At 38.0% G+C, this 26,827-nt stretch overlaps 1 protein-coding gene across 8 annotated transcripts in view; it reads left to right on the forward strand.

The window, feature by feature from the left end:
• The window catches only part of LOC107566222 (adhesion G protein-coupled receptor B2-like), an 83,711-nt gene that overhangs the window by 50,944 nt on the left and 5,940 nt on the right, over positions 1-26,827 (forward strand). For 2 of the 8 annotated variants that reach the window (XM_016251605.1, XM_016251602.1), the window contains exons 11-18: positions 6,212-6,304; positions 10,723-11,082; positions 11,984-12,023; positions 12,170-12,184; positions 13,893-14,626; positions 18,241-18,276; positions 20,586-20,699; positions 26,228-26,279. In XM_016251605.1, the coding sequence (XP_016107091.1) occupies positions 6,212-6,304; positions 10,723-11,082; positions 11,984-12,023; positions 12,170-12,184; positions 13,893-14,626; positions 18,241-18,276; positions 20,586-20,699; positions 26,228-26,279 (1,444 nt within the window). Of the gene's footprint in view, positions 1-6,211; positions 6,305-10,722; positions 11,083-11,983; positions 12,024-12,169; positions 12,185-13,892; positions 14,627-18,240; positions 18,277-20,585; positions 20,700-22,632; positions 24,024-26,227; positions 26,280-26,827 lie in introns of those variants that run through there. The other 6 variants (XM_016251604.1, XM_016251606.1, XM_016251603.1 and 3 more) reach the window with 5 other exon arrangements.

Raw genomic sequence — 26,827 nt, forward strand, 5'->3', positions numbered from 1 at the left:
AAACATACTGTTTTTTTACATTTGAGTTGAGGAGTAAATAACCTAATCTTTTATTATCCTCGCCTCTCGCCTGCACGTCAGTTATTTGGTAATTATTGCGGGGCAAATTAATGGCAATTTTAATTTAATAATAAAAGTAACTTCATAATAATAATAATAAAAATAAAAATGTAACAGGCCTACATTAATTGGAAATGCCAAATATCTTAATATTGCCAACAATTGTTTTTTTGACAATAGGTCTGGCTATCGTCGATACAAGATCATCGTCTTTCGACACAACCCAGCAAGGGGAGATTATCAGTGGGCAGACAGAACGTTGCCTGTTACGTCATTTGGGCTGCCTTGTTGAGCGCAGTGGCACTGGGAATCATTATATTTCACAAACTTTAAGCTGTTTTATTTTCCAAAGGTAATAGGATTAGTCCAACAAATCGAATCATTCGGTTTGTAATGCGTACTGAACCGAAGGCCTCGTACCAAATGGTTCAATACGAATACGTGTATCGCTACACCCCTAATATAAATATATATATATATATATATATATATATATATATATATATATATATATATATATATATATATATATATTCGGTCAATTAATTATTAAAAACTGATTAAATTTGTCTCATCACTCTGAAATGTTCATGGAAGTCAGAGCAAGGCAATGGTCACATTAAAATACTTAGTAAAAATATAAGAAGGTATTGTATACCTAATAAATAAGTATTTACATACATATATATTTTTTTATTTATTAGGGGTGTAACGGTACACAAACATGACTGTTCGGTACATACCTCGGTTTTGATGTCACTGTTTGGTGTGGTTTTGGTACAGCAGGATGAAAAAACTAAACATAAATTGCTTTTTTTAATTTAACAATAGTTTACTGAAAGAATTGCTCTTTCTTTAAATAAATTCAAGTATTATTACATTTTTCTTAGGGATAAAAATCTATCTGAGCTTCTGCTCTAAACTATAGGGAGCCCGTCTATAAGGTTACAATTAACAACAGCGCCCAAACTTAAATTCTGTTACTATTTCTTTTTAACTATAATAATCAACACTCAAATTAACAAATTGTATGCAAACATGTAAATTGTTTTTAAATTATACAATTTCTATTTGTTGTTGAAATATAATAATTTACAGCGTCATAACTTGTTTCATAAAATATGTATTTAAACATATACATTAAATAATTAAGACATCACTAACAGGTAAAGTAAATATAATGAAGTATAGTCCAATATTTCGCAAAATGCTCTTCACTAGACAACTTCACATTTCTCTAGCAAATAATGAGCTGTAGACACTGATGACTTTCCTGAGGTAAATGAAATTCGACGTGACATTTTGTTTAGAATCTGTTTAAATGACATCTTTCCTCAGTTGAAACAATAACTGAGCGATTATGTGAGGGGTGAGATGTTCATTCATGTATATTTCACGTTAAAACTAGTAATAAAGATGAAGAGATGATCACGCTCACTCGCGCTCCGCTCTGCCGTTAGAACTGATGCGTTAGTATAATACAGCGATATGTCGCGCCACATCAAAGATCGTCAAAACGCCATTTATTGTCTGAATTTCCTGAAAGAATTGAAAGATTTTTTCGTACTGAACCGAAAGACCCGTACCGAAAATGTTTGGTACGAATACGTGTACCGTTACACCCCTAATATATATTTCATTATTTTTTAAATAATTCCCAAGTGCTCTTTAACAGAAAGAAGATTTTTTTCCAACACAGCATTTCTAAACATAATAGTTTATTAAGGAAGCTTGGAATGTTTGTAATATAAATAGAAACAAAATTATAACCAAGAATAAAAAAGTCTACAGCCCAAAATAATTAGCCCTCTGATGTTAATAGTCAATGGTGTATCCCTTTTGTTTGATAACAGCCTTTAGTTGTTTGTTGTAGTTCTCAACAAGTTTCAGGCATGTCTCCTGAGAAGTTGCCGCCCATTCCTCCTTAGCAAATCTCTCAAGCTCCTCCAGATTTGTTGGTCTCCTGGAATGGACTCTGGTCTTCAGTGTGCCCCACATATTTTCTATTGGATTCAAGTCTGGGCTTTGTGCAGGCCAGTCATTCACTTTGCTCATTTGGAGGTAGTTCTACACCAGAAATGAGATATGCTTTGAGTCGCTATCATGCTGGAAGACAAAACGTCGACCCAAACCATCTTTGGTTGCAGATTGCCTGAGGATGTCTTTTAAAATCTTCTCGTAGCCTTCCTTTTTCATGATTCCTTTGACCCTGACGAGATTCCCAGTTCCAAACGCACTGAAACATCCCCACAGCATTACTGTGCTGCCATGCCATGTTTCACTCTGGAGACGGAGTTCTTTGGGTTGAGCACCTGTCCCTTCATACTCCAAACATAGGCAACATCTCTATGGCCAAAGAGCTCTACTTTTGTCTCATCTGACCAAAGGACATGTTTCTAGTATACATAGTTTTTCTCCAGGTTGTCCTTCAAACTTCAGTCTAGCTTGGAGGTGTCTCTTTTTCAGAACAGGAGTTTTTCTTGGTCGGCAACCTCGCAGTCCATTCCTGTCCGGGCCTCTAGTGTCCGTCTTCATTGAGATATCAATCCCAGATTTACTAAATCATTCACTAGTGTCTTGGCAGTTGTTCTTGGGCCTTTAGAAACCTCTCTCAATAGTATTCTTTACAAAGTTTTTGAAATCGTTCGCTTCCTGCCTTTGTTGTCCACTGTGTGGGTCTCTTCAAACTTCTTGATAATACTTCTCACGACTGTTCTTGACACATGAAACTGCTTTGATAAACGTGTATATGCTTCTCCTCCTTTGTGAGCATTAACAATTATTTTTCTCTAGTCTAAACTTTTTTTTTTGTCTTTGCCATAATGACAGTACATATAATTTTACTAGTTGTTTTGAAAGACACTAATCTTTAGTTTACAGTGTAATTTAAAGGCTTAGAGGATTAATCAATGTTAATTAGGCAAGTTAGGTTAGTTAGGCAAGTCATTGAACAACAGTGGTTTGTTCCGTAGCCAATCAAACAGATAACTTCTTAAGAGGGCTAATGATATTGACCTTATAGCAATTTTTTTATTATTATTTTGTAAAAATATATGAAAAATATAATAAGAAATACTGTGTTAAAATTCCCTTGTTAAATATCACTTGGGAAATATCTGAAAAAGAACTGAAATTTCATAGGGGGGCTAATAATTTTGTCTTCAACTGTATATATATATATATATATATATATATATATATAGAGAGAGAGAGAGAGAGAGAGAGAGAGAGAGAGAGAGAGAGTTTGATAAACCATGGCTTAGAAAACCTCAGTCTTCATCACAATATTATGTGCGTGTGATTGGCCATAACAATATAATAAATAAAAGTTTCACTGTTATACTGCCAATCTTAGAGGACAGTCAGAGGTGTATTTAAATGGAGATTGGAGGAGGAATTTTATTTGAGTCCATTTTAAGGCGCACTTAGGAATAAAACTTGGCTTGGACCGCTGACGCAATCAATTTTTGGAAATAGCATGCACTGCTTTCACGTAATAATGGGTTGGTTTGACCGGCCATAAATAAATCAACTGATGGATCAAACTGTAGTCACATTGTAGTGGGTCTGTAGCCTAGATGTGACAGTTTCAACTCTCCAGCATGTACTGAATCTTGGCTGACTTTCACGTACCAGGTAAATCAAAATATGCTGCTGGAGTTTAAGGAGGGAGAGAAAAAATCAGTTCTAAATCGCTAAGCCATATATGTTAAATCAATATCGCAAAACCGAAGGATTAGAGTAAAATAAATCCTGGTATTATTTTAGTAAATATATGAAAATCCCTGGCAAGGCTTTGATGTAATCCTTAATAGCTTTAGCAAAAGAAGAGAGTGGAGAGTAGTTTGTGCACCGGATCCTTGCGCTATATGCAGTTTGATGTGCAAAGTACACTTTGAAATGGAAGAGCCAACAATGGAAAGGCAGCATTCATGATTAGCACAGGCAAATGAGTGGATGATGTTTGTGGGAATAGTTTGTTCTCATGCATTTATGAAGATAGAGAGAGCCTAGAAGGCATGCCATCGGGTGTCATTCTGATACGTCTACAGCTTTGACTCGGCAGACAGTCATCCATAAACAAGCTCTGAGAATGAGACCGTCTCCCGCTCTCTCTTGCGAAACAGCCTAGCCTTTCTGCACATCGTAATTTTAGCTGTGGGGAGGGGAGCAGACTGATTACAGATTCTGGTCTAGGCCGGTGAATAGTGTTGCAGCATGATAACTCATGCTCAGTTGAATAGAAAGAGAAGGGATTTACTAAATAGTGCAGAGAATGTGCAGTCGATAAATAAAGTGTTCCACTTCCAACAGAATATGCTTGATGCTATTCGGAGGACGCAAGTAGATTAAAGTGTCATTTGTTCAGCGCGTAACCTTTGCAAACCATAAAGGTCGTGGCAGATCAATCACTTGGGTACAACATGTTGTAGAATTAACGTGTCTCAAATGTGCCTCCAGTGAACAATTGTGATGGGATTTTGAGATCAAGCAAAATACATTAAAAAGAGGAATATTGTGAAATATTATGAATATTTTAAATGACTATTGTTTTCAATTTTAATATGTTTTAAAATTAAAATGTAATTTAAGCGGAATTTCCAGCAGCCATTATTCCAGTCTTCAGTATCACATGATCCTTCAGAAATCATTCTAATATGCTAATTTGGTGCAATAAAGAAATATTTCTTACAAACAGCATGTATTTGAAATAGAAATATCATTATATCATATATATATATTATATCATATGATAAATGTCTTTGCTATCACTTTGCCTATCACAGAATGCCCCAGTGACAAGCTGTTGTACCCCTAAATGTAAAATGTTTGCACTTTTTCGATCAATCAGTCTGTGTCAATACAGCATTTGAGCAATTTCTAAGATGTCTATTTACACCTGTATTTAGCTCTGTCCTCATGTGAATGTGCGGCCTTTGCTGTGCATCCAGACAGTCTAAGAAAATCTCGGTCATTATCTGTTATGTTCTTTGTTGGCATAAAAATACCTCTGATCTTCCCAATTAGGAAACACTGTGCTTTCACTTGGTCATTCCGTAGGCGTTTTTGGCCATAAATCTGTATGCAAATTAGTGTCATCCCGTTGCTAAGGCTACACTGTCGTCAGGGGAAACAGCCTATCACGTTGTCTTTTTTTTTATTAAAGGGAGTGTCTTCCTCCCTATTGTTGTAGAGCATGTGTGTCTGCAGTTATGTAAACTCCTCCTGCGGAAATGCAAACAGGCTCACTGCAATGTTTTTCACTCAGGAATATAAACTAATATCAAAGTATTATGAGAAATCACGTACAGACGCCCTCTGTAGATTACTAAAATAACTAGATTAAACCGATAGATTCTCTTGAGTATATAGAAGCTGCTAGTGTCTTTAGGATATTTGCTATCATCATTAGTTTCATGTTGGCATCAACACAGGATGGACATTCACCCCTCCTTTTCTTTTTTTTTTCCTAATAATGATGTAACAGTCTTAAGAATCACTAACAGTCTACATGTTTTACAGTGATTGAGTATAATGATTAAAAAATCTAGAACCAAAATGACAGATAGTAAAAATATTTTAAGGATTTAATACTTATTTTAAAATGTTTTAGTCTGCAGTTTAGGACACTCTCACTCTTGCTTTATCTTCTCGGATCTGTGTTGACAACATTACTGTTTTCTTTTCTTTGTATTCCCTCTGTCGGAACTCTCTTTTGACTTGCTCTTTGACCACACAATACCTAATTGTCTGCGATTTTTCAGAAACCGAGAGAGGCTGACAACCTTAACATTAGTGATTGACACCAGCAAAGTACACGCTTGACGGACAACTGTCGACTGTGGTTCCATTCATGTAGCACATACTAACCGTACTCACTTTAAAAATTCAGTTGCGCCTCCTGAAATTTTAAGGGTTTGCTTTTGTTATAGAATATGGTTGATGCTCTCTTTCATACCTGAGCTGTGTATGAACACAAACAGGACTGACAACCATATTCTGCTGCAGTTCTGAACAGCCCTAGAAAGGCTTGAAATGATAATGTTTTGGTATTTGTTCGTTTGCTTTTTTATTATTATTCCATGGATTTAGATTTAATTTAAGATCTCTGCGAGTCACCCTGGTTGTATCCCATGTCTTCCCAACTCAGGTACAGGATGCAGTGCGCTGCAGGATGGGTGGGTGCAAAGATGACAGTGAAAACTCTCCGGACTCCTGCAAGAACGGCCAGGTGCAGATCATGGTGAATAGCATTCCATTCCATCTCATCTCACATGGGACTCTCAGAGGGTCGGCTTCTCCACTTTTAAACATCACGGGCTACTGGGCGATTGTGTTTCAAATAGGATTTGTTTTGTAAATCGGAGCAGGTGACTATTCTGGAGTAGGTTGATAGTTAAAGCTCCCATCTATGTCTTGTTTCCTTTAGGAAAGTCATTTTGTGCAATTTCTAGTATTTAGATGAAAGTTATACAATCTGTGTTCAGAGACTTAAAGGGCGCTTATTATGCAAAATTCACTTTTACATGTTGTTTGAACATAAACATAACATGTGTTGGCAGTGTGTGTACACAACCACCCTATAATCATAAAAATGTTTTAATCCCCATAAATCATAAGCAGTGTCTCAAAACAAGCCGTTCGCAGAATCTGTAAAATGTCACATCACATTTTACAAGCCCCGCCTACGACTGTTGACAGACACTGCTGTATTAGTAGAGACCCCACCTTGAGTGAGCGGCACACAATCCGCCATGTTTATCTTCACGTTAGAGCATTTAAAGAAAACTTTTTTTCATTTTATTAAATCTATAGATGTTTTCAGTTCAGTTTTTTATTTTATTGTTTGGGTCGTATTAACATCGTAGACAGCAGGATAGATACTGTATATTATGCTGCTGTCACTTAATACCAGTGGTGGAAAGAGTACTGAAAATGTGTACTTAAGTACAAGTACTGTTACATTGCTGAAATAATACTCAATTACAAGTAAAAGTACTGGTGCCAAAACAGTACTTAAGTAAAAGTACAAAGTACTCCTCTCAAAAACTACTCAGAGTACTAGTTACTAGTTACTTTTTAGCTGGCGATATTTAATGAATTACCAAACAATATTCATTCATATCAAAGATCTATGTGGATAATAGCTACTTTGAACAAAACCCACTTTTATCTTATTGACAAAGTATGTGAATTAGTGGTCATGATACAGGAATTACTAACTTCAGTACCTTGAAAAATATAAATATCAAAGTACCCGTGAACCGGAAGTTGCAACTGACTTCAGTGTTGCGTTCCAAGTGAAACAGAATATTGAATAAAGGGCAGGGTTTTATTGTGGTGCAGCTCCACTCCACCTCTTGCTCATATTCACGGTTGGATAGGAGTGTTTAAGAATATCTGCTTGTTACATCTGACATCATGCTTCACCGCATGGGTCCTAACGCTCTGCCAGACACCCCCCAAAAAACAACAAACTGTGCATACACACACTTATGATGTCATGTAATACTGAAAAATTATAACCCTAACCTTTATCTCCATACTGAAATCCCAGATAGTCTGACAGTGATTCAGCTAAAATATAGTGTCTGAGACACTGTGAGCACGGAGACTGTAGTGTGCACAGCACATTTTTAAATGCTTAGCTTAAATATGTAATATTAATTAAATAATGCTCATAAATGGCTGTCCAGATAGTATTCTCAAGTGAAATGAGTAAAGGCATGGACCTGGAAACAGCAGTCCTTACGTCATGACTTAACAAGATGATTCTCCCCAAGCCGTCAAACTGAGGTCACCAGAGCGAGAACGCCATTCCAGAGCAGAAGCCAATTTTCAGTTTTTGATTAAAGATTATGACGGCAGACAATTGTTTTTTCCAGTGTATTGACTTGCACGGTTTAATTGTTCACCACAAGACTAGTAATGTGCACTAAAAAGTAAGTAGGGTCATTTCTGATTTCACGACAACTAATCATGTTCAATACCATTGGCAAAACTAACACATACTACTGTACTGCCATATAGATATTTTAATATTTTACTTTTTTTTTGCACATCCATTTTTTCAAGGCAATCATTATTTCAAGCTTTGAAATTGGTTTAATCCAAGTCTTCTAAAACGACACATTCGCTTTATATGATGAACATATTTTAATATAGGCTTTTATTTACATACATATAAATATTGATCTTTAACCATTACAAAAATCTCAATCTTAAACATTTCCTCATTCTGTGTATTTGTGTCTTTAAAATAGGGTAACTTTGTTGCAAAAGCTTACAGCACAAGGAAGCTTAATTTCAAACTGAATTGAATGTGCAAAAAAAGACAAGTACACATTCAGTAATACAATTATAAAACAAATGAACTCAATTCAGTTGAGGTATCCGAAATATGACAACACTGAATTTTTATAAGCAGTGATTTAAGAGCCATATATGTTAGACCTATTTATTTAGATAAATGGAACATCAGATGACTTTGACCCTAATGTCTGTACAGTGTAGTGATGTGGCGTGACATGTGAGTGAAAGTGACGTGACATGTGGCCAAGTATGGTGACCCGTACTCGGAATTAGTGCTCTGCATTTATCCCATCCAAAGTGCACACACACAGCAGTGAACACACACACCGTGGTCACACACCCGGAGCAGTGGGCAGCCATTTATGCTGCGGCGCCCGGGGAGCAGTTGGGGGTTCGGTGTCTTGCTCAAGGGCACCTCAGTCATGGTATAGAAGGTGGGAGAGAGCGCTGTACATTCACTACCCCCACCTACAATCCCTGCCGGCACCCACAACATTTGGGTTACGAGTCCGACTCTCTAACCATTAGGCCACGACTTCCCACCAGTCCGACTCTCTAAAGATGTGTCTGCATTTAATGATGCAGTTAGACACAGACAGACTAGGATATTTATATGTACAAATCAGACAAATGTCCCATTCCAAAACATTTCTAGCATAAACTTACATTGTAAAGAAATTAAAGTTCCATCTTTGATTGTTGAAAAACTTTCTGGTGCATTTCACTTACAGCCAATACAATTTTCAGTAGGATTTTCATCGGTCAGGCGTGGATCTATTCTGGATGGTTGATAACTTTTGACAAAGTTTAATCCATGAGCAAAGATAAATAATTTCTACTTTAAAAGCACGGAGAGATCGCGATTGCACACAGTCTGAGTGTGCACAAGCAATGTCGGAGTGAGAGGACAGGCAGTTCATTTGTATAAGTTAGGCCTATTTGAGAGCTTGCATCCAGTTTTCTGCGCTTATATGACTGTGTTCTCATGTTACAATAAAGTGCTCGCCACATTTGTGCGGGAATCATAAAAATCATGCGGAATACCTGCAATCCTGCGCGGACATTCAGACTCTGTAATTGACAGGAGGCGGATGCATGTCAAACTCACTGTCTGAGAGGAGAGAGAGATGCAGCTTGTAAAAGCGGCGGCTTTTCCCGGTTCAGATATCAGGGCTTTTATTGGTCCGTTTACGATTGGATATCTTTATTGGCTACTGAAGTGCCGTCAAAGGTTTGAATATCAATTCAAATTGTGGGCATACTCAGTAATGAACTATGATTTAAAATTAACGAAGTAGATTATTTTGCTTAATTTGTACTTAAGTACAAGTAAAAGTACATCTTAAAAAATATACTCAAAAAAGTAGAAGTACCCGGAAAAACTACTTAATTACAGTAACGTGAGTAGTTGTAATTCGTTACCTCCACCACTGCTTAATACGCAGGTCAAATATAAATATGTGATTTCTTTCCCAGCTGTTTATCTTCATAGACATAGACTGTTTTTGTAACTTGTGTGTATTTGACAGTTTAAGTACAATAAGACATGAAATAGGACTTAGATTAGTACTCACATGCCGTGTGACAGCCGCTTTCTGTGTGCATGCTTCGGATGTGTGCGCTCAAAAAAAAAGTTTATCAGAAGTTTAAACTGATATGGCTTTAAAACGCATGATTTCAGCGCAATAGACATGATAATCAAAACCAAAAAGATGTTTTTTTACAGAATATCTGAGGAACGTGCTGTAAAGGCACAGCCTTATTCTGGAAAACAGGGTGGAGAGCAGCAGTTAATTTGCATTTAAAGGCACATGCATGTCTGTTTCCACTCAAAATAGGCATTTAAAAAATTATATAATAAATTAGCTGTGGGGTATTTTGAGCTACAACTTCACAGACACATTCTGGGGACACCTGAGACTTATATTACATATAGGCATAATAGGTGCCTTTTAAAATCTGAAACATTTTGAATAGCATTGCACATATTGAATTTTTTATTTATTTATTTATTTTTTGAAAGGTCAACTAGTTGTGAATAAAATTACCAGTAATTATATCCAATACAAAAAAGCAATCAAGGATGTCAGTAACTTATAACCTTATGGGGTATTTTCATATAGTTTTTAAGCTCTTTACCCAGTGCCTTGCAGTGATTTCAAAGACTAGACTTGCATGTAGCCATGGCAACTAAAGCAGGAACTCTCCAAGTGTGTGTGTGGATAAGATTGGATGAGAGGGATCACCTCCCCTGCAGGTCTGCTCCACCTTTCGGCTTCCTCACTTCAACTCACCCCTCACTTTTTCTCTCTCCCTACCTTTCTCTCCATTCTGCCTCTTTACCGGCAGAGGAGCCCACACCATCCGAGCCTCTACAGTCAGGAGCAGTGCGGCTCACTCCGATATTCACCTGGGTGCTGCCAAGGCTGCCGCCAAACCTGCACCGCCCACCCTCCTCTAGCCTTGGCCAATCACAGTCATGGACATAACCATAACCACACCCACATTCTCCACCAGAACCACACTCAGACTCTAAACCACACCCACCTTCTCAATCACAACCATGCCCACAACCTCAACCACAACCATGTCCATACTCTTAACCACACCCACACCTTGAGCCACAACCACTTGCATACACTTAACCTCAACCATGCCCACGTTCTCCACCAGAGCCAGAGCCTTGTCTTGGAGCACAATCACATGACTGTACGTCTCTGAAATGTACTTTATTGCACGTGTTTGCTTTAGAGTTAGTGCTGTCAATTTTAGAGTGTAGCTGACAGCCTAGCGTGAGCATTTTAGCCAGCTAATTAGATAAGTGGTTAGCTGTCAGCAAATTATTTAGTGCAAAGTAACTGCTTAGATTCCATGGCTGTGCAGTAAAAGTTTTGCATAGTCACAGGTCTCTTTTCTTGTCTCATGCCCATTTTTTTAACTTCAACACGCAGGTATATGCATACATACAGGCTGCTCTCGCTAGGGCATGCTAAAATTGTTCCATAGAGTAATGCCCTGACTAAAGCTTTGTTTTGAACTCCTTTGAGAGTCAATTCTTTTGGCAGCAATAGCCAACGCTGCATTTCAATGAGGGTCTGGAGTTAAAAAGAGCTGCTCTAGGACGGACATTTTCGGTTTACCCTGAGGGACTCAGTCAGTTTGTGTCCACTGTACTGTACCTTTTTTTAAGAGTCCTCCCCTTTTTTCACGAAAATAATATCAGCTTTGTTTGTTTGGAAAGTCAAGACCAGCTGTGTCAGACTGCGGTATGCTAATTCATGTTCACTTTGGTTCATTGTCATTAGTGCTGGTGCCAAGGGATCTGCTATTTACTGTAGAGGTGTTGCAGATGTGTTGCACTAGACTAGTACTTTGTCGAAACACAGCATGATGATTGCTAAAATGAACAACTTGTTTATTTTTTATGGACTCTTTAACCACCACATGCTGCCTATAACAGATTAGCTCCACCCTTCATCATACATAAACTGTATGACCCAAATGTAAATGATGAATAATTGGTCTCTATATGTTTAGTTCACTTGTGGACAGCATGCCATTTGTAACAAGCTGAAGTAATCTCTTCTCTGTCCTTCATTCACTTACACAGACGGACTTTGAAAAAGATGTGGACTTAGCGTGTCAAACAGGTAAGTACTTCTGGGACCTCTTTGCTTTCTCATTCTTGCACTTTCCTCACCATTTTTTCACTTTGCCCTGGTTAATGCAGTTTGTTTGGTCAAATATGTTCATGTAAAGTTAACCCTGCACATCATTGTCTCCCCCTCACCTGCAGAAAGAGGACACCCATGTAAGTCTCACTCTTAAGTTAGAACATTCCTGTTTGTATGTCATTTGTGTTAGTTAGACTATAGCATTTTGTTGATTTTCATAAACTGACATACAAATGCGCATGCCTGCTTTTTGATTGTCATATCCTTATCCTTATGGCATACTAGAGCCTTACAGGGATAGTTCACCCAAAAATGAAAATTCTGTCATTAATTACACACCCTCATGTCGTTCCAAACCCGTAAGATCTTTGTTCATCTTTGGAACACAGGTAAATATATTTTTGATGAAAGCCGAGAGCTTTCTGACCCTGCAAAGACAGCAATGTTACTGAAATGTTCCCAGGCCCAGAAACGTAGTTAAGGACATCATTAAAATAGTCTATGTGACATCAGAAGAATGGTTGAATAAAGTTGTTATTTTTGTTTTCTTTGCGCACAAAAAAGTGTTTTCGTAGCTTTGTAAAATTACAGTTGAACCACTGATGTCACATTGATTATTTTAACGATGTCCATACTACCTTTCTGGGCCTTTAACGTGGTAAAATGCGTTGCTGTCTATGCAGGGTCAGAAAGCTCTTGGATTTCATCAAAAATATCTTAATGTGTGTTTCGAAGATGAACGATGAACGGTCTTACGGGTTTGGAATGACATGAAGGTGAGTAATAATGACAGAATTTTCATTTTTGGGTGAACTGTCCTTTTAATTTTAGCTTGGAATGTCAAGTTCCAAGAACCGTAATTGGCAGGTTTAGTTTTAACACTAAACCAAATTGATCATGTTACTAGTTTCACCTCATAAAGAAAAAGGCTGTGCTGCAGCATTGGCATGGCAGGTTTATTAACATCTATACTTATCTTGGTCTGCAACCTGAACATTATAGGTTTTAAAATGGACATTTTATCAGTTTTGTGGATTATAAACTACCGTTGCTGTAATATCGACCTTATAAAATTCAAAATAAGACAAAATCAAAAGAAGGTGCCTTTATTTTATATGTTATTTTAAATATATGCACTTGTCTTGTATTAATTTATTTTCTTTCACCTTTTGGACTGAGTTATGTTGGCTGTTAAATGTGACCTTATTAATGAAGTATAAAACTGGTAGGCCATTACGGCTGATGGTTTTTCTCTTAGACAAGCTGATTTGTGCATGGCTTTCCTTCCTAACCCTACCTAATTCAAATGAACTCCTACTGTAACACCTATGGGGCACCAACCTTTGCAACCGTCCAACTTCTGCATGCCGAGACTCCTGGATAATAATTCACCTGCCTGAAAATGTTTGTCCTTTCCTGCCCTCACTGCCTTACTTTTACCTGCTCTTTTGAACTGTGCACTGACACACTCCATTTCCACTCACTGTAACTGAGCTCATTTTCTTTTGTCTCATTTTCCCATCATTCCCTCCACCGATCACATTATTTCTGCACCCACTCAAATCGATCTTGCTTACTCTGTCACTGCTTCAACCTCTCCGCAAAACATCTGGGCTCTGTACCTTTGGGAACTGCTTTGTAACCATCTTCCATCCCACCCCTTTCCTTTTTTGTCATGTGCTGTTTTGGCATCCAACTTCGTTATGACCTGTTTCTCTCTCGGTTCTTTGCTGCTCTGTCCATCTGTGTGATCATGTGCACTCGACCTCTGTTTCTGTCTCTTTCTTCCTCCCCACTTCTGTCTATCTGTTCTCTTTCTCTCTTCCTTTCTCCTTTCTACCTCAGTCATTTTTAAGGAGGTAAACACCTGTAACCCTGCTACCATAACTGGCACTCTATCCCGCATCTCCCTGGACGATGAGGACGACCCCAAGTTGGCAACTCATCAGGAAGGCGTTAATTTCAGCAGCCTGCCTGGGAACATCCCACCCCCTAATCTCCTGGTGCAGGTACCTCCTTTGGGTCCGCTGAATGAGCTAAGCGAGCAGCCACTAAAGAAGGACATTAATGTGGAGCATCAACGATCTGGACCCATCTACCTGTGCACGGAGAGCGGGCTGGGTTGGGCCCGACCAAACCCTTCTTCCACACAGGATTCAGCTGGTGGTGGAGGTGGGGAAGGGGACTACATGGTGTTGCCACGTCGGACAGTCAGTCTCAAACCCCCTCCTCCAACCCAAGATGAGGGGAAGCCCCTGAACATTACACTAGATGACCCTCCATTTCCTCCACCCCCTTCACCCATGACTCTGCATCCAGCAGAGAGTGAGGCATACCCTGCAGACTTTGCAGCTGTGGACCACATCAGCATGAACCTAAACCGCTCCTATGGCACGCTCAAACAGTTGCCGGCCCACACCGGGCACACGCATTCCCACACCAACACCCACACCCTGCAGGTCAAGCAGAATCGTCCCTCTGTCCGGCAGATCCTCACCTCGGGAACAGTGGAGCGCACCAGAACCCTTCCCCGCAACCTGGGCAGCACCAACACCAGCCTCTCGGCTGGATCTTTGGAAGTAAGTAAGGGTTAAAAAAGGGTTTCATTCTTTCACAATCTAGAAGCATCACTGCTGAATGTCCCAGGGTATTTTGGAAACCACCTGCAGTTTGCAGTTTTGGCATACAACCTAGGAGCACAATAGTGTTGTAAACTCCAAGCATTCTTGACAGGAAAAGGGAACTGGAGACCACATAGCACAGAGAATCATTATCGCAGGAAAATGTCAGTTAGATCTGCACAAAAACATCACCAAGACAAAAACAAGCATGAATGCAGTGATTGCGAAACACACCAACCCAAACACAAAAAACTGTACATTCCTAACCTAGCAACAGACAATTTCTTACTAGTTCTCTCAAAATTAAAATTGTCATCATTCACGTCATTCCCAACATGTTTGACTTTCCTCTGTGAAACACAAAAAAGGATATTTTGAAGATTTTTTTGAAAGTCACTAGGGTCCAAAACAACACTAGACCCCATTTGCTTTCCAAAATTACATCTTTTGTGTTCAGCAGGAGAACATAAGTCAGGTTTGGAATAACATCAGGGTGAATACTGTAAAGCTGTTGTTATAAGAGAGAAATACTGAGGCTGAATTATCTTATTAGTAATGTCTCCTTTCATTTTGGGGCCGGATGATGCTACATCATCTGTAGTCCCTGAGACACCATACATACTGATCATCTAGCAACTCTCTCATCAGTCTGTCACAGGAATGCATTCAGGTGTGCCTTCTATACCCAGAGTCCCCTGTCAACATGATGTTACACAACTTAGTGACTGCATCGGTGTGTGTGTGCAGTTGCTCTTCTCTCTATAATTACACTACAGCCCCACAAGGAGAAACAGCAGATGGTGAGAGAGAAACAGCCAGAGGAAGTGCCTGAGAGAGCCTGCACTCCTTCATTAACTGACACAGAACCTTCCCTCTCTGTCTCCGACACATAGTTCTTGGGGCTGGGGCATGAATTTCTAACTAAAGTCAGTTGTCAAACTTAAAGTCAACATGAAATGTGTAGTTTTTTTTTCAGCTCTTTTTACCAACCAAAATAGGGTATGAAACTGCAAATGATCAATGAACAGAGGTGCTTAAGCATGGTCTCAGGAGCTCAAACTAATATAAAAACTTTAAACAGTGATTTGTGATTTAATGTTTTCTAGCTATAATTTTATCAAATAAATCACAAATAAATGTATAAAATATACTAATAATAATAATACCGCAAAGGGGGTATAAGTAAGGCAGGTTAAAATCTTCCATACATTAATCTTTTGTTTATAAGGCCTAGTTAGTTTGAGACCACATGCTAATTGATCATCCTGTATTTCCCTTAATTGAAGAAAATAATTTGTTTGGTCGTGTTTTTTTTCCATCCTTGAATACCTCATTCACTCTGAAATGAATTATATTATGGAAGCAAAATATTAATTTCATGTTGACTTTAAAAAACGAATCAATGCTTTGATAGCTGACCACCTATAAAATACACTAAATGTTTCTCAATCATTCTCCATCTATCTGTGTCTCACTTACTCATAAGTGCTTGTAAATGCAGCCACAGGTTGTTAGAGTATACACCATTTTGTATATTAATTTCATATCAGTCATCAAGCTGGAAAGGCTGCATTTTACCAGTTTTTTTTAACTTCACTTTTCTTCTAAAGAACTCACTGACTCAGGTTTGGTAGTCATAAGGTTGGACCACTCAGGGAAAGGTACCTAAAGTACTGATATTTTATTGGGCTTGAACACTGGTGGAGTTTGTGGTGCTTTGGCTTCCTCTCACCTCACTCACCCAGTTACACCTGAAGTAACTTTGTCAACAACTAACTTCTCACACTTAACTTCTCACAAAGTAAACATCGTGACTCATCCTCCCTTTGTGAGTGGCATAGTAGCATAGGCCCAGGTCTTGACTGATTTGTGTTCTGTGAGTCTGAGCTTGTGACAAATCGCCACCATGTGTACTGACTGACTATTGGTTAACTGTATTTGTGAGAGTGTTCCGAAGAACTTAAGACTTTTTATTATAGACTGTCTCTTATATGAAATTTTAAGCTTCAAATACAACAGGAAATGGACATATTCTGTTTGCTTTTTAGATTGATTTACAGGATAGGAAACCCTTCAGAGGTGCATATATAACACTTAATGGGCACTAACTACAATACAAAGCTACAGTGCTAGAGTCCAAAATTAATACTTGTAAGTGTCAAATGTCATTGCCAAGAAACATATAGACCTGCTTAGATTCAGTATATTAGTCGTATCCTTGCTGAGCCATTCAGTCTTAAATGGAAGTATTCTACTAATGAAAACTTTTATTATGATTTAATTGTCTTCCGACTTTAGAAGTTTATATATTATATAATTAATATATTAGATCAGAAGTTATTTTCTACAGAACTCCATGTGGCAACATTATGTGTGTCCTATTATACTGTATGTATTAGCCAATAAAATGGAAATGTGAGGAAAACACCCCTTACCACAATAGGTTGTCACATTTTTGTGACATTTGTCATGTCACTGAGAGACACAGATTGGCTCATCCTGTATGTGTTGCTATGAGTGACATAAAGACCTGCAATGTTAGGTCATTAATCTGCTCAGAAAAGGTAGCTAATTAATCCCATTTTCCAAGGACAAATATATGTTCATAAAGGATTTTCATTCAGGTTTTTTTTTTGTTACCTTTGTAATGGGGAAAATAAACTAGGTGCAGGTAACATGGAGAAAGATTACACATTGTTCATTTATACTACCAACACTGTAACAACACAAAGCTGGTTGAAAATCTGTGAAGTTGTTCTTTAATAAAAAGTAATGAAAATACAGATTCATGGGCCTATAACAAACATTTAATGCCCGTTGGTCTTCTCAACCGACTCACCAAGTGGAGCATTAAGTTAATTTGAAACCCTGTACATTACTATGCAAAGTGCAGAAGTACAAACAAATTTTGTTAGAACTAAGCAAGTTCCTACCAGGCAAGTAGTTTTGGTGTTTACAGATGTTTACAGACTGAGACATTTATAAAATATTATGCCATTTTCTAAACATTCTACCGCTTCTGCTGTTTACATTATATGCAGACAGAGTATTTATTTATTTATTTATTTATTTTTTAATCAAAGGCTCATATCATCATTACTTATGCTGTTTTATGGAGGAAAATCCTATCCAAGGCCTATCCAACCAGTGGCCCAATCCGGCCTGTTTGAAATTTTCAGTGACCCACATAAAGATGCCAGTAAAATATCCTAAAATTATGTCATTAAATATACTGTATTAGATGTAACCAGTTTCAGGTATGATTTGAAAAGTACACATTACATTTTCTTTTTTTTTTAATATAGACATTGTTATGCACTTCTCTTATGCAGTAAGATGCCCGCCATACACTCACTTTTTGTTGAAGGCAAATACACCTTTCCTGTGTTCACGGTGAAGTTTGGTTTTAATCCAAACATAAAACATCCACTGGAAAAACAGTTCAGCTGAAGGGTATTATGCTCACTGCACCTGCATGAGGCAATTGCATCATGGGCGCCAGTTTACTCAGGTGCTGAAAGATGTGCAGTTGTGATTGATGGTGTCTTCTCTCCCCCTCCCCCTTCCCCCAGAGGAAAAGAGTACGGTACTCTGAGCTGGACTTTGAGGTAAGACCCCGTCCCCATCTGCCCTCAGACTAGTGTTTGTGCTTCTGTCCAACATTATCTAGTTGATCTATTCAAAATCAAAATCTATTGATTTTTCAATGGACGCATTCAGGAGCCAATGATAGTTGCTGCTCTGGTGCTTGTTTCCCCCATCATGCATTTAGTATTAGCAACAGTCCTATCCATGGCAGAACTGCTTAGTGTTTCACATGCCTTGATTTCTTAGGCTTTTTCGGCATTGTTTCAAAATAGGGTGACCACATATTGCACTTTGAAATATATATAATAAAATTAAACTATACATATGTAATGTTTAATATAAATTATACATTAACTTAATTGAGTGTGTAAATACAGTTCTGCACATAAGTTTACATCCCCCTGGTGGAATATGAAAGATGTTAATGATTATTACAATGGTATGTTATTTATTTAGTACTGTCCTGAATGAGCTGTAGAAGGTCAACCAACCTAGAATATCAACAGTTGAGTCACTGGTTTGTCCTAAACCATGGGTGTCCAAACTTGGTTAAGGAGGGCCAATGTCTTGCAGAGTTAACTCCAACTTGCCTCAAAATGTCTGCCTGGAAGTTTCTAGTATGTCTAGTAAGACCTTGATTAGCTGGTTCAGGTGTGTTTAATTGGGTTGGAGCTAAACTGTGCAGGACAGTGCCCCCCTGTCCTGTCCATTAACATTTACATGGTCTTTCGTGGGGACGTCATTAGTTTGACAGTAGATTTAAAGTTCATTTAAACAGTATTGGCAGTTAACAGATGTAAAGTTGATGAATAATTGTAATTTACAGCATTGCTGCAGTTCAAATATAGTTTAAACATTGCGTAGCAATAGCTATGCTCAGTAAATTCAGAAACTGTTCTGCATTTAGCATTTCAGAAATCTGGTCACCCTATTTCAATATGACATCTTTGATATGTCTTCACAAAGTGTGCTGTGTAATGACACCATATACAAGCAGGATATGTTTCTGAATACAGAAGGATCAAGGCTGCAGAAACACTGAACCAGTGTAGAGCTCTGTAAGTGTTGAGTGAGTGGCATTATTGTGTGTGAAAGAGATAGACGGCATAATGAGACGAGTAGAGACTGCACGTGTATGACTGAGGCAGCCTGGAGGGCACCTCCATGGAATGATCTACTGGCAGGATCCAGCAAATCTCCAGTCTAAACATCCCAATCCATTTTCTCCAGAACACACTTGTGTGCTTTTAAACCAGCTGTTCTTCAATTATATTTGAAAGCTTAAGTTATGACTGGATATTTGCTATCCAGTATGGAGGCTTCTTCTCAAACAGAGGTATGTCTTGTTACTAACGCATTCAGATGCTTTTAGAACTTCATAACCTTTTCCATCCTAGTCAGTGCTGCATGAGATCTTCTCCCTCCTGTCCTGATAAACAATTGAGGTTGACAGTAGACTAAAATAATTTTAAATTATTTTGATAATCATTTGTTTTGTTACAATGATTAATTTTGAAAAGTTAATTAGCTGAAATATCCCTGTAAATACATAGCAATGTAGTGCTTTTAGTTTTAATTCATTAAATTCCTTTTGAAAACAAAATAAAACTAAACTAAAATAGGTATTGCTCTGGTGAGAAAAAAGCAGTTAGTCTCACAGCCTGGTTAAACTGATCTGTTTGCTGGTTTGGCATTTGTAGCACTTGTTTTCTGGTCAGGCTGGATTGTTGTGTGTTTATGTGCTCTGGCACTCATATTTTGACAAGTAGAATTCACACTGAGCATAATGAAGTTAAATGGGTGAATGTGCTACATTAAATGCCATAAAATGTAAACATTTTATAAATTCATATATTTAACTTTGGTAGCCCTAAAATAAATGAGAATTGTTATATACAGTAACCATTTATAGAAAGCAAAATAAACCCAACATTCCATTATTTCTCAGAAATCAACCATAGTACATGGATGCTTACATTCGCAGGTTGGAGCTCCATGTCAGCTCTGCGTGAACACCAGCTGTGACTACAAAACAGCCCAGCCAGCTTCCAACCACCTCCAATTAAGTCTGTGAATTGGTGGAAGTGTCCGTCAGTAAGAAATGATACTGATCAGAGAGCTTGAACATTGTTTAATACCCATCAGAACCAATCCGTTTTACTACTCAATCAGAACACCACCCTTCGAGAGGATGCATGTTCATAGTGACCCTAGTTTTGCGGTTTAACACCAGTAGCCGTTGACCCAGCTCCTTCCTGGCCTGCCCTTTCTTATTTTTGCTTTTGTTTCTTTTTGTTTTTTGTTTGTTTGTTTTCCCCCTTCCTTACAGAAAGTGATGCACACTCGCAAAAGACACTCAGAGCTCTACCATGAACTCAACCACTCCACCAAGTTCCACACCATAGACAGGTATAACAGGGACCCTGCCATGTCCTCCTTCAAGGTAAGACCCCTCTAACCTGTGACCCCACACTGATACCCATCCCTGACATGGTCAAATTGTTCACTTTAAGTGAAATAATCTCGCCATGTGTTTTCTAAAAATCCTGCGTAATTGCGTCACAAACTCGCTAATGTATTACTATGCTCACACGTGCAACGCTGCAGGAGCTTTAACGCAATAGTAACTGGAGCTCTAAATTGTTTCGTATACATTAATTACTAATGATAGTTACATAAATAATTTGTTACTGAAGGAAACTTCTTGTTTTAATGGTGTAGTAATGTCTTTAATTCCTTTTAACCTGCTTTAAAATTACAGGGATCCAAATCCAGAAACGTTTTGATATTAAAAATGATTCAAATAGAAATGCTATCTGATATTTGAAAAATTAAATTCTGTCATCATTTATTCACTCTCATGTTGTTTTAAACCTGTGGGACTTTAATGGACTTTTTTTTTTTAAGAAATATCAATATGTTTCACAGAAGAAAGAAAAGCATACATGTTTGGAATAACCCGAGGGTGAATGAATGATAACAGAATTATCATTTTTGGGTGAACTATCCCTTAAAAGTAAAAAAACAAAAAGAAAGAATGGGGAGTGAACAGTTTGTAGTGTGATACTTGAATTGAAATTAGAAAAAAAGTAGTTTGAAATGCACCTGGTGTTTGAAAAACTCATCTTTATCAGCACATGCACTACTTTCCATTTCTCCAAGCCTTGTGTTTTGTAAGCTAATTAATACAGTATTAATAGCTGGATCATATTTAGTCTCCTGCCATTAAGCTTCTCAAAGTACACCTGCCCGCTGCAGCACTGTCTCCTATCTGCTTCCCCTGGAAAGAGCTGAGTGTTCATCTTTGCATTAGCTAGACTGCTGAATCGTCAATGTTCTATTAGCAAAAGGAGAATTGCAAACATCCACGTGCCAGTGTCCAGAGGCTTTTGTCATTATGATTTAAAAACAAATGCCCTGTGGAAAATTACCTGCCCGCAATTTGCGACAAGTGTATACTTTGGTGGCATTTGCCACATGCTCACTCACTTTTCATTTGGATCATGCTGTCTGCAGCCTCAGTTACAGCCTATTCCAGCCCATTAGATTCTTGTGCTGCATTACTTTTCACCAGAGGCGTGTCCTGGGGTGGCCCTGGCCACTGGAGGGATTTGATTGGTCACCCCAAAATTCTAGCCATCTCTTAAGTTATCAGTGAAGATATATGTAGTATTTTTCTTGACAATGAGTCTGTACCCGACATGGGCCACCCCAGTCAAAAAAGTCTGGACACACCAATACTGGATAACTTCAGACAAGCATTAGATTAGAGGTTCATGTTCTCACATTACAGAGGATCAAATGCTTTCTAAATGCTTTTCAAATGTTTTGACACTAAAGAGTTCTTCTGACAGTATTGATGAGTCATGATGCTTTTAGCATTCGCCTTTCGATTCCCAATGGAAAAGCTTCCTGCTTGCATCATAAAATTATTTTGATTTCATTCCACAGGTTTAATTTTGTTGACAATGCTGTAATTACAGCGATAATGGTGTGCAGGAGAGTTTGAAAAAAATTTAATTGTAATTATTATAATAACTCAGTGCCTAAGACAATCAATTATTTGGATTTCTTCTTTAGGTCAGGACCAATGTAAGAGCAACTTTCCACTTATTTTTCATAATTACTTCATAAAGAAGTGGTTTTCAAATGCATGATAATAAATGTAATCTAAAAAACAAGTGCACTTTACAGGATCCTGCTGGATTCATAACCATTCAACATGACATAACTTTCCCTAAAACCAGTTTACCTCATGAAACCACATCTACCTCAAAAACTATAACGTCATAACAACAAATCTGTGCTAAAAAAAAAAAAAAATGTGCCATGCCAATGGTCTTTAAACCCCTCTAACAATCCGGCCGACTTCACAGGTTCCCCCTCCACCTCCACCACGACAATCTGAGCCTTTAACACGGAGAATGAGCTTCGTTTACAAAGAGAGCCAACGTAAGCATGTCAACCAGACTCAGTATTCCCAGCCCCGTGTGGTAGGGCCCTGATTTATGAAGGCTCTCATTGGTGCAGTGTAAACCCTCACTTTGTGGAGTCTAAGAAGTGTCGAGGACTAAATGTTGAGTGTGTTTTTTTCACATTAGATTGTGTTAACTCAGCGTGGAATATTCCCTGCAATGTTGTGGTGTACTTGTTGTAAATCACACAGCTCTTGCTTTGACATTGTGCTTGTGCTAGTGCTGTTTTAAACCCCTTTAAGTTTTTATTTAAAACCAAACCATACATATAAACCCTTATAAACCACAAAAACCTTCGGTTAAATTTATCAAAATGTGTTTTAAAAGATCATAAACACTTCAAATTTAATTTGGCCACAAATCTGCATTAAAGTGAGAATAACCCGATTGGTGTACGGTAAGTAAGCACATACTCCTCCAGCAACAAGGTTATACCGATGATATTAGAAGTGTGTTTGGCGTGTGTGTGGGCCATTAAAGAGATGAGTGCACATTCGGGAAAAATCTAAGCCATTTTTCCCTCCTGTCTTATTCTAGACTTTCCTTTTATCCCATTGGATAATTCTAACAGCTGGTGAGGAAAGTGAGCTTAGTGGGGTCTCTAACACATCTAAATTGCCCCTTCCAGACACTGTCCATTTCTTATAATCGTCTTTTTCTCTCTATTTCCCTCCTACATACGCTGACTTCAATCTCTCGTTTGTACCACGGGTTCGCTTCATCTTCTTCTTCTTTTCTACGGGGACAGTGGAGGTGCCTTAGTCACTTGCAGTCCGTTAAATTGCTTGTGTTAGTGCGAATGGAGCTTGATGCAGTTTGAAAGGCAGTTAACCTCTAAGTGAAGATGCTGGCTGGGCTGATAGCTGTAGCGGAGGCACCCCATATGGTCCCAAATGGATGAAGGACTGGTACCCTGTGTTCAATCTATTCATGCTAATGGGGATCCTACAAATGAACACAGCGGGAAACTTAAGAGCAGAGGAAGGCAACAGTCTGGCTCTTGAAATATGTATTAGCTGAAAGCCTCTGCTCTTACACCCACTGACTGTTTTACAAAAGAGTAAACATCATAAATACATGCACGGAGTTAGCAATAATGTAAGATTTGAACAATCCCCTAACCTAAAGTATTAAACTAAGGCATATAACCCACATAACGTATGATATGGACATGACTGATGCTTTAAATCATGTACTACATTTCTATGCATTTTTTTTCTTATGAAGGGTGATACAGTTTGGTTAAAAAATCGTGAACTTCTTTGAAAGGAGGAGGATTAAGGGCAAAATGTGTGTTTTTTTTAAGGTAAAAATATAAATTGCCATACAAATCACAGTTTAATTGTAAATGCATTTAATTCCACAATAAATTATTAAAATAAAAATACATTATTATGTTTTTGAATGTTAAAACATTGTCCACCACATTTGATTTTTTTTTTTTTCTCCGATCTGTACATTAGGTTGTTTTGTTATGTTACACCCCTGGAAAGAATTACAAATATTTTTAGAGTACAGAGACAACAATACTATAGTCTTCTGGTAAAATATATTATGGCTAACTCGTCTGTAATCTGGACAACATTGCTGCAATTACTATGATTGCAGCTAAAATATGTGTTGAGTCACCTACTTAAATTACATCTAGGTGTTAAAGGCCTTCATCTGCAATTAAAAAGTTTAATCCAAAGCATGATTACATTCTGTGAACCCTATCAACTAGTACTATTCAAACTGCTTTCTAGTATAAATGGCTCATTAAATCTTTCAAAACCCTATAGCACTGATAATATATAGTATCAGTAGTAGAGTGGTCTCATGAATCTAAAATTGTAATTGTCATGCTTTAAAGGTTACGCTCTGAACATTTATCAGTACTCACACAGTGTGTGTGATTATAAGTACCCATTAGTGTGCATCTGTGAGTGTTTACCTATTCTTAGCGTGTTTGGTTAAGCCTCGTTGAAACTGTTTCCCTGCAGTTGAGTTGAATTATTGGTATCTGAGCCCAACTGTGAAGTTCAGGTGTTTGAAACAGTTTGCTACAGTGAGAACGAGTATGTTTTCACCCTTGTCGATTTTCTCTCATAATAGTTTCCTCATTTACTGGAGATTCATCCCTCTTGGGTATCAACTGAATAACCGATTTTTGCCATCTTGTATTCGCCTTTTGTCCACACAAAATTAGGCCCGAAATGATATTTTCATTACAGAGTATTGTGTTGACCGAAAATGATATTTTCTTTACGGAGTATTGTGTTGACCGAACTTGAAGCAGATGCACCATCAAACAGCTTAATGAAGGGGCTTAAAGCTGGGATGGGACTCTGGCACACTCATACACACGGCAAAATGCTAATTTGCAGTCTGTGCCAATTAAGACGTAATTAGTGAGATATGTCATGTCTGCAGATTTCACCATGTAGGACTCTCTTCCTGCTGTATTGTAGCGCAGCTCATATCTGGATCATGGCATAGAAGGGATAATACAAATTTTTGTGACAGTTTTGTGTCTGTTTTGCCCTTTTGTGTTTTTTCTAACATTGAACTGAGTAGAATAGATTACAGACTATTAGCAGAGCTTACATAATGCAGTATAACTCAGCAATGGCTGTCATAGCAGAGAGACCAGATAAGGCTTTTAGCGCATTATCCTTTATACATAATGTATGACTTTATAATGGAGGGAACTCAGAGATCATGTATGGAATGAAGGTGACCGTATATATCAACATTTATTGTGGTTATCCGATTATATTTAATGCTCCAAGAGTTAAGATACACATTCCACTGAAACAAACAGCCTAATATGTACATTATCTCATAATTCTGGCCTTTTATTGTGGGGTGGAGACCCCAAAGCTCACTAAATATATTTTTTTGTGTATAAATGTAGAGGGGAGAATTCACTAAAATTGCACAACGCTGCCTGTGTTGTTTCAGCATATTCACTAAAGGAATTATGCAAATCAGGTGTAAAATGATGCTAATTAAAATTTAATGCAAACAGCTAAAAAAATGTGGTGTTCAACACAATTTGCATGACACTATTGTTTTAATTGTCAAATTGTGGACAGTGCGGTAGACTACTGCTATCTGGCGTACTTTAACTACACTATATAGTTTTAGTACATTGCTCCGATCCATCCGCCTGAACTGGCTTTAAAATGCTATAATTAAATATATAGCCAGTTAAAATGCTCTTCTCTATCATTTGATTATCTTTTGATGAATTACCACTCCCAAAATGGCAAAACTAAAATTGTTTAGTGAATTCGCCCCAGACACTCATCTCTGACAAAGGGCTTGTCGTTCTATCCTGCTTCTCGTTCTGTGTTGCATACCCACATTTTTTTACTCGATCCACTATACATTTTTATCTTTTTGTTATGGATTTTTATTTATTGTTTATGTTGTGTATTGTTGCTTTTTCATAATGCACTGCTTGCCAGTCTTTGTCTTTCCTTGGTTTGAAACTACATGTTTTCTGTCATAGTTTGACTGTAGCCAGGCAGTCAGCAGACCCAAGGGCGACAAAAAGAGAAAAGGTAACAGAAAAAAAATCTCATCCAGAGAGCAGTGTGTTTGAGCCACAGAGTCACAGAGAGTGTTTCTTTTTGTCCTTTCCACCCTATAGTCTCCATAGAAACTTCTAGACCAGTACAGAACTCCCATAGCGAATAAACTTGCTCTCCCCCGCTGCCCTGCTGCTGTAGACACTACTCCTTTCACATCTTTCCTTTGCTTCATTGTGCAACAGCTGACTTCTTCTCTGACCTGTGCGTTCTCATTTGTGTAGTGGACACAGACTGTAGGTTGTGGTCACTGCTGTGTTGCTGTACCTTCCTTGCTGTCTGTGCACACCTATTTCTAGTTCTCGAATCCAAAGAGTGTCTTTGTGTAGAAGAGGTGATACAGTTGTTTAACTTTGTAAAAACATAAATTGGTGAATTTTTCTTGGGTAAAAAACAAAGGAGTGATTTGAATATTACTTTCATTTTCCTATACCTCATCAGTGGACTAGGGTCATGCAGACTGTATGTATTCTTGCTGATGTCATTCCTGCCCATCACTACTTTCAGAAAAGAGAGGAAGG

The sequence above is a fragment of the Sinocyclocheilus grahami genome, unplaced genomic scaffold, assembly GCF_001515645.1.
Source record: "Sinocyclocheilus grahami isolate Dianchi unplaced genomic scaffold, SAMN03320097.WGS_v1.1 scaffold1060.1, whole genome shotgun sequence".
Classification (NCBI taxonomy): domain Eukaryota; kingdom Metazoa; phylum Chordata; class Actinopteri; order Cypriniformes; family Cyprinidae; genus Sinocyclocheilus; species Sinocyclocheilus grahami.